Source organism: Salvelinus namaycush, chromosome 40, assembly GCF_016432855.1.
Source record: "Salvelinus namaycush isolate Seneca chromosome 40, SaNama_1.0, whole genome shotgun sequence".
In the NCBI taxonomy this organism is placed as follows: Eukaryota; Metazoa; Chordata; class Actinopteri; order Salmoniformes; family Salmonidae; genus Salvelinus; species Salvelinus namaycush.
In genome coordinates, this window is record NC_052346.1 from 4,450,254 (window position 1) to 4,465,347 (window position 15,094).

The 15,094-nt window shown below is 44.5% G+C and overlaps 1 protein-coding gene across 5 annotated transcripts in view; it reads right to left on the reverse strand.

The window, feature by feature from the left end:
• Positions 1 to 15,094, reverse strand: part of itsn1 (intersectin 1 (SH3 domain protein)) — a 64,636-nt gene that overhangs the window by 16,573 nt on the left and 32,969 nt on the right. For all 5 annotated transcript variants that reach the window (XM_038979815.1, XM_038979818.1, XM_038979817.1 and 2 more), the window contains 8 exons: positions 13,787 to 13,874; positions 12,746 to 12,885; positions 7,570 to 7,691; positions 7,096 to 7,295; positions 6,557 to 6,678; positions 3,547 to 3,875; positions 3,232 to 3,406; positions 2,610 to 2,815 (listed from right to left, as the gene is read on the reverse strand). In XM_038979815.1, coding sequence (XP_038835743.1) covers positions 2,610 to 2,815; positions 3,232 to 3,406; positions 3,547 to 3,875; positions 6,557 to 6,678; positions 7,096 to 7,295; positions 7,570 to 7,691; positions 12,746 to 12,885; positions 13,787 to 13,874 — 1,382 coding nt within the window. The remainder of the gene's footprint in view (positions 1 to 2,609; positions 2,816 to 3,231; positions 3,407 to 3,546; positions 3,876 to 6,556; positions 6,679 to 7,095; positions 7,296 to 7,569; positions 7,692 to 12,745; positions 12,886 to 13,786; positions 13,875 to 15,094) is intronic.

Below are 15,094 nucleotides of genomic sequence, written 5' to 3' on the forward strand. Positions count from 1 at the left end.
CCAGCTCTGTCAGGAGGAATGGGCCAACATTCACTCTACTTTTTGTGGGAAGCTTGTGGAAGGCTAAACAATTTAAAGGCAATGCTACAAAATACTAATTGAGTGTATGTAAACTTCTGACCCACTGGGAATGTGATGAAAGAAATAAAAGCTGAAATGAATCATTCTTTCTACTATTATTCTGACATTTCACATTCTTAAAATAAAGAGGTGATCCTAACTGACCTAAGACAGGGAATTTTTACTAAGATTAAATGTCAGGAATTGTGAAAAACTGAGTTTAAATGTATTTGGCTAAGGTGTATGTAAACTTCCAACTTCAACTGTATATAGATTAGACTGATGCTTCCAATTGTGCATGTTATAAAATGTTTCTTTTATTTTGATGATGATAGGCTATACTCTGTCTGGATTTATGTTTTGTGCGTCTTTTTCCCAATGCTACATTCAATTTGGCAGACATAACTTGATTGACCCTCTTTCTACAAGGCCTAGTCTATGATAGCAAAATATTCATACAAATATGATTAGACCTAATGCCTAGGCTATGGAGATGCATTCAGGTAATGAACTCATTATTATGCATCAATATTTTAATTTGATTACAATTATTTATTGTCAATCATTCTTGAAATTGTTAGGCTATACAATTAAGTATTCAATCGCTCCCTATCCCAGTCTGCTGTCCCCACGTGCTTCAAGATGGCCACCATTATTCCTGTACCCAAGAAGGCAAAGGTAACTGAACCAAATGACTATCGCCCTGTAGCACTCACCTGCTTTGAGAAACTAGTATATCACCTCTACCTTACCTGCCACCCTAGACCCACTTCAATTTGCTTACCGCCCCAATAGATCCACAGATGATGCAATCGCCATCACTCTGCCCTATCCCATCTGGACAACAGGAATACCTATGTAAGAATGCTGTTTATTGACTATAGCTCAGCATTCAACACCATAGTACCCTCCAAGCTCATCATTAAGCTTGAGGCCCTGGGTCTGAACCCCGCCCTGTGCAACTGGGTCCTGGACTGCATGACAGGCCGCCCCCAGGTGGTGAAGGTAGGAAACATCACCTCCACTCCGCTGATCATCAACACTGGGGCCCCACAAGGGTTCGTGCTCAGCCCCCTCCTGTACTCCCTGTTCACCCATGATTGCGTGGCGAAGCACGCTTCCAACTCAATCATCAAGTTTTCAGACGACACAATAGTAGTAGGCTTGATTACCAACAACGATGAGACAGCCTACAGGGAGGAGGTGAGGGCTCGGAGTGTGGTGCCTGGAAAACAACCTCTCACTCAACGTCAACAAAACAAAGGAGATGATCGTGGACTTCAGGAAACAGCAGAGGGTGCACCCCCCTATCTACATCGACGAGACCGCAGTGGAGGTGGAAAGCTCCTTGGCGTACACATCACTGACAAACTGAAATGGACCACCCACACAGATAGTGGTGAAGAAGGCCCACAGCACCTCTTCAACCTCAGGAAGCTAAAGAAATTTGGCTTGTCACCTAAAACCCTCACAAATTTTTACAGATGCACAATTTAAAGCATCCTGTTCGGGCTGTATCACCGCCTGGTACGGCAACTGTGATAATGCATTGGGCAGACTGCACCACCCTCTGGAAAGCCTTGCAGGTTGTGGGTGGTGCAGTCTGCCCAATGCATTACTGGGGGCAAACTTCTATCTCAAGGCCATCAGACTGTTAAACAGCCATCGCTAGCACATTAGAGGCTGCTGCCTATTGGCATAGACTAGGAATCACAGGCCACTTTAAGGAATGGAACACTCGTCACTTTAATAATGTTTACATATCTGGCATTACTCATCTCATATGTATATACTGTATTCTATACTATTCTACCGTATCTTAGTCACTTAATGTTTACATACCTTGCATTACTCATCTCATATGTACTGTATATACTGTTTTTCTATACTATTCTACTGTATCTTAGTCTGTTCCACTCTGACATCGCTCGTCAATATGTATATAGACTTAATTAATTCCTACTTAGATGTGTGTATTGGGTATATGTTGTGTAATTTATTAGATATTACTTGTTAGATATCACTGCACTGTCGGAGCTAGAAGCACAAGCATTTCACTACACCCGCAATAACATCTGCTAATCACGTACGTGACCAATAAAATTTGATTTAAGTAGATTGATAACTGATAATACATTCATACATTAGTTTTTTTTCAATATGATAGAATACTGCATTCTATTATACATCTTACGTAAATAATGTTCATTAATGTCAACTTGTGTATTAATAATCTGAAAATCAGTCTGAAATTGAATATTTCTCCTATTGTTCATGTCCATATAATGTGGTAAAGTACTGTTATTCCGTATACATTGAATGTTTTATTTTTTTTGCTCGCTCGCCTCACTTTTCTAGGGGAAAATCCGTTAAACAGTGAATCAATTTTGTCTGCCCTACGGGTCGAATAAAAATACATTACTATATAATATTATTAATAATAATACTCCAATAATAGTTTATATTATTACACACACACATATAAACATACATACATTATTGATAAATGTGACTATGGGGAGGGACAGTTTCATCCTCATTCTCCTCACCTCATGGACTTGCGTACGGGGCCAGAGATGAGCTTGACGTAGGACTTGGGGAACCAGCCCCGCTGGCCCTGCACCTCGCCGAACCACCACATGTCCTGCTGCTCCAGCACTGTGATCACGTCGCTCTTGTTGAAGTTGAGGTGGTTGTCCTTCTTGGCCCGCCACGGGTACAGAGCCTGGGCCTGCAAACCCTCCACCTTCTCCCCCTGAGAGATGGAGGAAGAGAGAGGGGGGGAGGGGGAACAGAGACCGAGAGAAAGAAATGGGGAGTGGGAGAGGAAGAGTGTGAGAGAAGGGAAGTACTACAGAATCTCTATGTGCTGTTTCTAAGTCCTGCTCTTCATTCGTCTGACAGTACAACCACACTGCTTTAGGTAGAGTCAATATCATTCTCCTGCTAGGCCTAGGTGATATGTTCCTGTGCTCCTCAGTGTCATCTAAACTGAGTGTTACAATAAAATGTATTATTATTACTATTATTTGACTGATGTGTGTACTTTGTATTTCATTTCATTTTGCATGTTGCAGGGCTCATTTGTAAAAGAGACCTCGGTCTCAATGTGACTCCATCTTTTTAAATAAAAGGGTAAAAAAAATATATACATTTTAAAAACGACTGTACCTGTCCCAGGACGGGAGAAGGAGAGGAGCCAGTGAGGGTGGCGGGTGTGAAGGCAGAGCGCTGGCGCAGCTGGCCCCCGGGACCGGCACTGGGCACAGAGAGAGACGGCTGGGTGGGCCAAGCGTCCCAGCCCTCCCCAGTCTCAGTCTTCTCCACAGAGCTGGTGGACGGCCATCTGAGCGGAGAGAGGCACACACAGTTTACCAACTCAAACTGATTTCTCTTCAATTAATAACTTGATGTAGGTAAGACTATGACTGAAAAACATATTGTATCCAGTGCTGTGTGAGAGGAAGGGTTGGAGCTGTCACTCACGTGGTGCTGAAATCTGCCCAGTTACTAGATGCCGAGGAGGAGGAAGAGGCGGGACCAGGGCCAGGGCAGGGACCGGGGGCAGGGGGAGCTGTTGCCGGGGGAGGGGTTGCCATTGGCTGGCTGGGTGGCATGGGTGTGGTGGAGACGGCGGTGGATGTGAGCCGTGAGACCAGTTTGGGCGCGGCGCCCGTGGCGGCAGCACTGGCCCGCAGGCTCATGGGAACCTCGGATTCTGGGATCTTCTCTGCGTAGTTGGCAGGGAACCAGCCCGTCTTCCCCTTCAGCTCGCCGCCCAGCCAGCCTGGCTCACCTGTCTGGGACTCGTCCACCTGGGGGTTGAAGGTCAAAGGTCAGCTCACCATCATAGCACTACAGAGCCAAAGAAGACTATAAAAATGACTAGAACGGATATTCTCATTCAAGTCATGCTGGGATGAGTGGACCGGGTGGGCCATATTGAGTGTACCTTCTAGTAATTATATTTCTATGCCAAGAACAACCCACAACCCCAGTTCTCAGGGATCTATCCATTGGACCTTTTCCTTTAACCAGCTACAGGCTCATAGCTGACAACAGGGTTAGGATCAATTCTATTTCAAATTAGGAACATGTACTGAAAAACTTTGTTGAAAGCAATGGGGAAATTCCTGAATTGACTGAGTTAAAATTGAATGGACCCCAACTCTGACTGACAGACAAGGCGAGTAATCTGGACCAAGATACTGTCGAGCCAACACAGGATTAGATTGATAAATTGTGGGAAAACAAATTAAATTAAGAGCGGTTACAATAAATCCTGTGGACTGGGGTTGCCCAGCCATGTGTGGTTATTCCTTATTTAAAACATACAACAGAGTGGTTGGACCACTTTTGGAATGGATGTTCGCGATTCACAAGACAAGTTGAATATCACCGCTTCCTTTCCAAGCATGCGGATGGTCATGAAGAGAAGCTGAGAGAATAAGAATGACAGTGGATGGCTTTGGGACTGCTTTGTTGAAGGAGTACTTGGTGAAATGGGATCAAATGTGTCTGTATAAACGTCTCACTCTCTACAGCTTACAAGATGCTTTATCCAGTATATAACGTAGAGGCACGCCTGTATAGATGTATGATCATATGCCATTTGAGAACAAGTGTGTATCCTCCGAGTATACTGACCATATAACGGATATACAACCACAAACATGCAACCAACGGTTAAATTCTTTAAGTGCTTATGAAGAGACGACAGCAGTTGAGATGGACACATGATGGACCAATGAGAGCAGGTGTTGGGATCACAAGTGAGTAGCTGATTAGACAGTGGACCTGCACTTACCCACTCCCCTTTCACCTTCAGGTAGAGTGAGCAAAGTCGGGAGAGAGTCAGGAGGCAAAAGTTAATACTCACACGCACGCATGCAGGCAGACACACACACACTCGAGGTTGACCAATTAAATCGGCATGGCCGATTAATTGGGGCCGATATCAAGTTCATATAACAAAATCGGTAATTTGCCTTTTTGGGGGCCGATTATTACATTGCAATCGATGAGGAAACTGCGTGGCAGGCTGACCACCTGTTACACGAGTGCAGCATCAAAAGGATCTTGTGGCTGCAAGGAGCCAAGGTAAGTTGCTAGTTAGCATTAAACTTATCTTATAAAAAACAATCAATCTTCACATAATCACTAGTTAACTACACATGGTTGATGCATATAATCAATGCGGTGCCTGTTAATTTATCATCGAATCACAGCCTAATTCAACTTCGCCAAACGTGTGATGATTTAACAAAAGCACATTCGCGAAAAAAGCACATTCGTTGCACAAATGTACCTAATCATAAACATCAATGCCTTTCTTAAAATCAATACACAGAAGTATATATTTTAAACCTGCATATTTTGTTAAAATAAATGCTTGTTAGCAGGCAATATTAACCTGGGAAATTGTGTCACTTCTCTTGCGTTCAGTGCAAGCAGTCAGGGTATATGCAGCAGTTTGGGCCGCCTGGCTCGTTGCGAACTGTGTTTCTTCCTAACAAAGACCGTAATTAATTTGCCAGAATTTTACATAATTATGACATAACATTGAAGGTTTTGCAATGTAACAGCAATATTTAGACTTCGGGTTACAACCTGTTCCGACAAAATACGGAATGTTTCCCGAATTTCACTGAAAGAATAAACGTTTTGTTTTCGAAAATGATAGTTTCCGGATTTGACCATATTAAATGACCAATGGCTCGTATTTCTGTGTTTTTATTATAATTGAGTCTATGATTTGATATTCGATAGAGCAGTCTGACTGTGCGATGGTAGGCAGCAGCAGGCTCGTAAGCATTCATTCAAACAGCACTTCACTGCGTTTGCGAGCAGCTCTTAGCAATACTTGATAAACAGCACTGTTTATGACTTCAAGCCTATCAACTCCTGAGATTAGGCTGGCAATACTAAAGTGCCTATAATAACATCCAATAGTCAAAGGTATATGAAATACAAATGGTAGAGAGAGAAATAGTCGACGCATCAAAATTCCTATAATAACTACAACCTTAAACTTATTAGCTGGGAATATTGAACCACCAGCTTTCATATGTCCTCATGTTCTGAGCAAGGAACTTAAAACGTTAGATTTTTTACGGCACATATTGCACTTACTTTCTTCTCCAAAACTGTGTTTTTGCATTATTTAAACCATATTGAACATGTTTCATTATTTATTTGAGACTAAATAGATTTTATTTGTGTATTATATTAAGTTAAAATAAAAGGGTTCATCGTTCATTCAGTATTGTTGTAATTGTCATTATTACAAATATATTTAAAATCGTCCGATTAATCGGTATCTGCTTTTTTTGGTCCTCCAATAATCGTTATCGGCGTTGAAAAATCATAAATCGGTTGACCTCTACACTCAACCACACACTCCTTTGTTCATATAGATGAATCACTTTACATAAACCTCCATAACATACGCACACAAATGGTGCTTGGCAGGAGTGATTGACAGCGTGCCTCTCACCATGACAATGTCTCCGGGGGTGATGGTAATCTCATCGTGACTGCGGGCATCAAAGGGGTACAACGCCCGGTAGAAGACCACCTTGACCTTGTCCTGGTTGAACCCAGTCACCGGGATCTTGTCTGCAGGGAGGAGACGAGGAAGGGAGAGAGGAACACAGGACAGGGTCACATCTTTCTCTCTCACCCACGGAACCAGGCACATCCAAACGTTCTTAGAACTTCTACAGTAGGACCTTTGAGATTTGAAAATGTTTGGAATGGATGTCATGTCATTCGGGAACACTGAAATACTCGAGACTACTTAAAAACTGCATTAAACTTCACAGAAAATATGAATTGTGTGAATTGAATCTACATGCATTTCCTAATCATTTATTCAGATACCTACAGTACACATATTGGTTGTCTGATTTAATTGTCCCAGTTCGATATTGCCCCTGGTCAGTCCAGAAATCGGAGGTTTTGAAAATCTGAGGTTCTAATGTTTGCATGCTCTTTCAAGGCTTCTTTGTAATACATTTTATTTTTGGCACGTACCGCCCATGGGCCATGGGCTCTGGTTCATGAGTTTCCCTGGTTCAGGCTGCTCCATGAAGAGCTGGTTGAGTTTGTCCTGCATGTCCTTCTTAGTGCGCCCCTCCTCACTCACGCGCTTCATCCAGGGCTGGGGGGGCGGGGTGGGGGCCTCCACCGTGCCCTCATCTTGCCACGCCAGGCCCTCGTCAGTGGCAGACAACCTGGGGAGAGGAAAGGGGGTGTTAAGAGGTAACCTCTAAAATGACTGGATCACATTGATGGGGCTGCATCCGCGTAACCCATACAGAATGAGCGGACATAGGAGCAGCTCGCTCACACATATGGTGTCCTGCGCGCGCGCGCGCACACACACACACACACACACACACACACACACACACACACACACACACACACACACACACACACACACACACACACACACACACACACACACACACACACACACACACACACACACACACACACACACACCTTCCGTCTGTGAGCTCGGCGGACTTGGCCCTCTCCTGGGCGATGGCGTGGATGTTGATTTCTCCCTCCAGGTGATCCTTCTGCTTCTGCCTCTGCTGCTTGCTGTGGATCTCTCGGAGCTCCTGCAAGGCAGCGTGGGATAGAGGAGGACCGGTGAGGGGGAAGTGTGGGCGGGGTCGCCGGGACTCAACACAACACTCACATCACAGTGAGGCGTCAGCCATTTTGTGCCCTGTAAGCGCCATTATGATCCCAGCCGGGCTCAGTTACCAGATGGAAAGTCTGTTTAGTCTACTGCTTCCCTCCATTTAATCTCATCTCGGTGTTTTCTCCAATTAATGCTGGGCTACTACTACTACTGAAATGTAGGTGTCGGTTGGATTTTTGGGGCAGACACACTTGCACTGCACATGGCCGCCGCCACAGTGCGTTCATGGGAGTTGGACAGCTCTCGGAGTCTGGCGAGCACTGCACATGAACCACTGAGGGAGGGTTAAACAAGCCCTGGGTTACTACGGCAACACTGACACCACTGGAACTGGAAGATTGCAGTGTTTCAGAGCTCCGGGGTGAAGTTTCCCTTAGGTACAGATCTATGATCAGCTTCATCTCCCCCAATCCTAACCTTAACCTAGTAGGGGAAATGCAAAACTGACCTATGATCAGCATCTAGGGGCAACTTCGCTCTGCTCCGGTTTGAGCACCAAATGGAAACACTACTGGTTAAAGCCAAGTGGTACCAACCAATCACAGAGAACATTCATGGCTCTGGGAGAAATCTGAGCCAAACTATGATTCTCAAAAGCACACAGACTGATATGGAGATCAGTCAAAAGAGTTGAATGGGAAATTCACAAGGATCATAGGTAGGTGTAATTCAAACCCATCGTCTCTAAAGGGTTAAGAAAGTCTTAATATACAGTCTGAGCAGGGAATTAAGTTCTGAGGACTTGATTTTCCTGAATGAATTACTATCAATATCATTAATCAGTATTAGATGAAAATGCATTGAGCAGAGGAATATTCTAATGTCCATATCTGATACGAGATACATTAACACATTAAGGCCACACGAGCTTGAGAACTTTTGGTCCTGACCACTACTATGGTCCATTTGGACAGAGTGACTGCTGGGTAATGTAGCCCGGCGTTAGAGGGCACACCGCACACACACCCCAGCCCTCAGCTAACCAGTCTCATTGGTTAAGATTGTGATGAACCATGCATTGTGAAACACCATGCAACCAAAGGCTTCACCCCCATATGTTTAGTTGGCGTGTCATCAACACATGGGGCTGGAGAGAGTGAGGTACGTTCAGGAAAGCGATATTTGTTTAGTACTTGGTTAAAATGGTGAGAGATGCACGACTGACTGAGCAACTGAAGATCATTTTTCATATCGCCTCAATCTACTGATAAATGACATTACCCTGTTCACTACCTTCTTCTATATTTCTTTACTGTACCAAGTCTTCAATTAGCCTATGTCTGTATGGATTTGGTCTCCCAAAATAGTAGGCCCTACACCGCAGTTCACTATTAAATAAATACATCACTAACACTAGTGGTCACTCACCCAGTAGAAGGACTGTACAGCCGCAAAGCGTCGGTCGAGTGTGCTGTTTCTAATCTTGTCCTCCTGCCATGTAATTAAACAAAGGCATTTCATTTCTTTCCAATAAGACAGAGTGCCTTACGAGTCTTTTGAGAAGTGTTTTTGTGCTTTCTACAGATGTTTACTAACGCAACAAACGTATCTCTTAAAGTTTTTTGGGATACCAAATAGGTAAACGTTGTCCTCTCACCGTAACCAAAACTACAAAGCCTGACAACTTAAAGCTCAAGTGCTCAAGGAGCTGAAAAATATAAAATTGTCATTAATTCAATTTAATAAAATGAAGTAGGCAAACAACCAGGTTCATGCACATGGTGGCTAACAACATTGACCGGAGCTGTGTCCCAGTACACACTTGCATACTACCTAGTGTGACCCAATTGACTCTGGTCTTGGCAATGCATACTAAATAGTATGCTAGTGTTTTTATTGGGCCCTAGTCTAGAGGGTTGAGGAGGCAATGAGAGAGATATACTCCAGCACCACCCAGAAGACAGATAAAGGAGGGAAGCGGCTGGCTTTTATTAACTCGCTGCAGGGCTACCGGGGCTAAAGCTAAAGACGCTCAAGCGGAAGGGCGGCATGGCTTTGCTTTGACCGGCCCTTCACAGGAAGCAGAGGAGCGGTAAGGGGGTTGGGGTGGGGGAGCACGGGGGGAAGGGCGTGGAGGAAGAGGAGGAGGAGGAAGAGGCAGTAGGGACACCTGCAGGTAGACGTCTATACGCTGCAAACAGGCCAGGAGGGCTGAGAGACAGTCCAGCAGCGTCTGGTCCACCGAGCCCCCCTCGGACTGAAAAGAGACACACAGGGACCCCAAGGTCAAGGGTCAGATAGAACAGCAGCAGTGCCACGAGGTCAACAACAAGGTCGTGTTCATTAGGCACCAAACAGAAAGAAACAGACTGAAAAAGGGAGGGACTACCTGCCCAATAAGGAAAGCACATTTTTGTTTTCCATTGCGTTGTCCTTAATGAACATGACCCAGGTATACATCCAGATTAGACTCAACCCCTAGCCCTGACCTGGCGCCTTGAGTTAGGTGGCCCAAGAGCCCCATGTGGCTGTGTCCGACGTCAAACCACAGCAACCCACATACAGCTTAACCATTTTTGATTCCCCAGGTTGAGCCCACAGGATGTTGTGGGGAAGAGGGCCACGCTGCTCGGAAACAGCACAGCCTACCACAGGTACAGACACAGGGTGAGCCTAACATACCCGTCACATTACTGAGCCCAGCTGAGCAGAACCGTACTGCACTATGGCCTGGTTACACATCCACCATAGATGCTGGAACCGTGTTTTGAAAGGGCAATGTGAAATTGAGCCAGCCCAGTACAGTTCCGGTTGGCCCTGTAGTGTGACATGGGTGTAACTTTCTTCATCAGTTAGTAAGGCAGCTTCCTTCTTTAGCATTGGGTTTCAAATCTGCTTAGTAACAGCACACGGAGTTATTCTGATTGGTTATTATTCTCCAGAGGGGTGCACTACTCTAGAGTGGCCTGCGGTGGGCAGCAGTGCTGGTGAGTGGACTACCTGTCGCCCCCTCTGCTCCTCCAGCAGCAGCTCCAGACGGAGGCCCTCTATCCGGGCAGTGTGGCCCTGATAGAACGCAGCCAGAGACTGGACGGACAGGCGAGGGCAGAGGTCAGAGGGCATGGGGAAAAGGTCAGCCAAGCCACACAGACCAGACGGGGGTGTCAGGGTGGATGGCGGGCGGGGCAACAGAGTGAGCAACAGTCAGATACAGTGAGAGAACAACAGTGTAAACCCCCACGTTTTCCCCCAGGTACAGACCTAGGATCAGCTCCCCTTCCCCCAATCCAAAACTGACCCAAGATCAGTGTCTACAGGCAATTTCACCCTACTCCACTACAGTGCACTCTGCATGTAGTGATCACATTCACACATGGCAATTGGATCACTATAACATTTATATGACCGCATTCACTATAAGCGGAATGCACTGTACTGTATATCTGAAATTCTGGGGCCCTGATGTGGTATGTGGAGCAATTAACTAAGTTTTGGTTGAAAAGAAAAAGGACTAAAGTACTGAGATCACATTGAAATTAAAAAAAGGGGATCATCAGACACACAAATCATCAAGCCATCTGACAGTCTTGGCGCCCCAACACACACACACACACACACAACAAAAGAGATGCAAAGGTATCGTTAGGCAGAAAGAAAGTTCTGGAAGTCAGTGTTTTAAAATTGTCCACTGTCAACTGTTAAACTGAGCACATGGGGCAAATCCTAACTTCCATTTATTAAGTCAGATTTGCATTTGGTCTCTTATTGAAATCAATGCATGGTGAAAATTTGACTTATGTGGTAGTTAGGATTCGCCCCTATGAGAAGAACTGTAGCCAGTTGTTGGTCACTTCTTGTCTGTGCTCTGTGGGATAGGTCTATCCACTGGGAACAGGAGACAGGGACAGGGCACTCTAACCCTGTTCCTGGAGAGCTACCATCCTGTAGGTTTTAACTCCAACCCTAATCTAGAGCACCAGATTCTAATAATTAGCTGGTTGATAAACTGAATCAGGCTAGTCACAACTGGGGTTAGAGTGAAAACCTACAGGAGGATAGCTCTCCAGGAACATGGTTGGAGAGACCAGGGCCGGGTTTCCCGATAGCGATGGAACTAAAGCTTCCATAATGTTTTAACGAGGCATCGTTCCTATAAAAACGGCTGAAGAAGTCACATGCTTTTCCCAAAGCACCACGTACAGAGAATGTTCATAAGTGTGTCGTTGGAGCATGTGTCGATACTGATAGATTCGAAAGAAAGTCAGCGCTGCTCTCGGATCAGGTTTCTCCTTTCAAATCTTATTTTAGCATTACAATTATTCCACAATACTGACAACAGATCTGCACCGAGAGAGATATCATCACCTATATGGCAGCAAATATTGAGGATGTTTATTCTAATGCCAACCCTATCATAATGCACTAAATCACAGATTTGGTACATCATTGCGCACATGTCACACAGCATTAAATATACTGAGACAAAAATGATAGACAGTAGCACTGCAAAAAATAACTCCTTGATGGAACATGAAATTGATTTGAATAAGCTTATGATAGAAATATAGGCTATAGGCCTAAGTAGCCTATACCTGTATCTTCTTTTAATGCAGTCATCTCGGTGTTCATTCAAAGCATTTTTTATCCTTCGCTTGTTTGTAACAACTGGAAAAAGTTTCTATTTGTAGTCAACTTTCTATTTGTAGTCAACTTCCTTCTGAAGTTAACTGCGGTCACAGGGACACAGATCAACATCTTCATTCCATGTGTACTGGAGATATTCTTTGTATGAAGTGACGCAGAAGGGTACAAAAAGCATCTAATGATGCACTGTGCTGTTCTACGAGTGGTCTTGGGGCAGTCGGTAAATAACGAGCGTTTTCAAGTGAAACTTTCATGCCAATGGTTTTGAGAAACACCTCAGAGATTTAACGATGCTCCTACGAAGGTTCTAACGATGAACTTAGCCTTAAAAACCGGGCCCTGGTCTGTAACCTAGTAAGATGAGTGGTTAGTGAGTAGTAGTACCGTGAGCTGGGTGTTGAAGGCGTCTATCTCCAGCAGCTTGGAGCGGGTCTCTCTCTCCACGGTGTCTAGCTGTTCTCTCAGCTGCTGCCGACTAGACTCCTTGACCTCCACTGCCTTCTGCAGCGACGACAGGGAGTCTCCTGGACAAGGACGGGGTTGTATTTATTAGTGCCCAGCGTAGCAACTTTTTTGCAGCAGAAAACTAAAACAAGCATTTGTTATTGGACAAGTTTGGCTAGCCCCTCCCCATTTGGCCCGTTCATTTTGAACCTAGTGAATATGACCCAGAGAGCAAGCGCCGTATCGGTTATTATAAACCGGGTGGTTCGAGCCCTGAATGCTGATTGGCTGAAAGCCGTGGTATATCAGACCGTTCTAATTCCGTTGGTAACCAGTTTATAATAGCAATAAGGCACCAAGGGGGTTTGTGGTGGGTGGCCTATATAGACACCACGGCTAATGGCTCTATCCAGACACTCCGCTGTGCAGAAGGACTTAGCTGTGGTATATTGGCCATATACCATATACACCTCTTCTGGTCTTATTGATTAAGTATAGCATGGCAGTCAGTATTTCCCTTAGTTTTGTTTGCAGGTGGGTTACAAAGGCCACTCAGGCAACAGATTGTCAATTAAAACTAATAGGCCAGGTTATTTGATGTGGCGCTAGGTGGGGGGCACTTCCACACCTATACTATAGTAGGGGAAACACTTTGGTACAGGCAATAAGGCAGTCCAATGTGGCCTACCCATGAACAGTATGATAGCATAGCTAGGACTAACTAGCAATCAGGCTAAAGCTAACTACTCATTTATGACAAGTACATGGGGGAATAAAACAATGCATTTACGTGGGAATTATTGTATGGCCTAAGCATAGAATTCACAAGCCATCTATAACAGCAAAGCATATAGTACAGTACACGGTCAGAGTCCCAAATGGCACCCTATTCCCTATATAGTGCACTACTTTTGACCAGGGATCTGGGAGACGCTCTCTGTAGAAAGATGTGCGGAGGTGAGGTGAGGAAGCAGTACTTACTGTGCAGGCTGTTCTGTTGAACCTGTTTGAGTTGTTCGTTTAGACACTGTTTGTCAGGGATCAGCCTGCCGAGCCACTGCTGAGAGTCCTGGGGGAGACAAACAAAGCAACGGCAAGTCTTAAGGAAACTGCATCTGTGAATGTTTAAACGTTAAAAATAATTTGGGATCCTTAACGTTAAGAAAAATCCCTAACCGAAAAACAAATGTTTTTTCACCCCCCCACACTTAATAAAAATCTCAGTGCAGTTATCACAAAACGTACTATAACCCATAAGGGTTATAGTCGATAGGCTATAAAGGCCTGGGAAAGTTGTGTAATTCAAATAAAACCAGAGAGGAAGAGGCAAACTTCAGGCTACTTTGGTGAATTTGCAAGGTAAGACATTGCGAGATGCAGATTACCAAAACATATGAGCACGTTTCTGCCTGCTCCATCTCTCTCTCCCTCGTGCTGGCCTGCCTGTTTGCTAATGATCAGATCAAACTTTATTTGTCACATGCGCCGAATACAATAAGTTAAGACCTTACCGTGAAATGTTGAATTACAAGCCCTTAATCAACAGTGCAGTTCAAGAAGAGTTAAGAAAATATTTGCCCCCCAAAAAGTACAAAATAAAAAGTAACACATTAAAATAACAATAACGAGGCTACATACGTATCAGTGCAAGTGTGTGCTCAGTCTTCGGTCTGTTGCATGTAGAATGTACTAGCCTATTCATGGCACCGATTTCGCAGGGATACAGATTGCCTCATAATATGAAATGACGGTAGGCTAACGGTAGCCTTTATCGATGACCCTTTTCAGACATAATGGAATGTGGCCTCTTGAAAGCGCCTCGGCTACGGCACATCTGTCTGTCTGTCAGGGTAGGCTACACTACGGATTTTTAAAGTGCAGACACTAAACCTTCTCTGGAGATCTGAGCGGGCATTTTAGTTGTCTGTAAAGGAACGAGGCTTCTGAAGCAGGACTAACGTCCATCACTAGGCTACCAGAACCGTTAATCAAATGACCTTGAGCTGCAGAACAATCTATCCTAAAAAAAGTGACCAACCAAGACATTTAGTATAAATTAAACATCTAGCAACCATACCATAAAAAAACTAAACAAAGCAGCACATCAAATCAGCAACATTTACTGTCGTTAGGGGAAAAAATACAGAAAATTTTATGCCGGAGCAGAATTCTACTTCTGTTGTCTGCAAAGTTACCAATTGTCGCTATCGATATGTTACTGTAGCTACGTTCTGTCTGTAAAGGGCCGTGGTAGATATAACTTCATTGCCCGGCCCTAGAGGTCATACA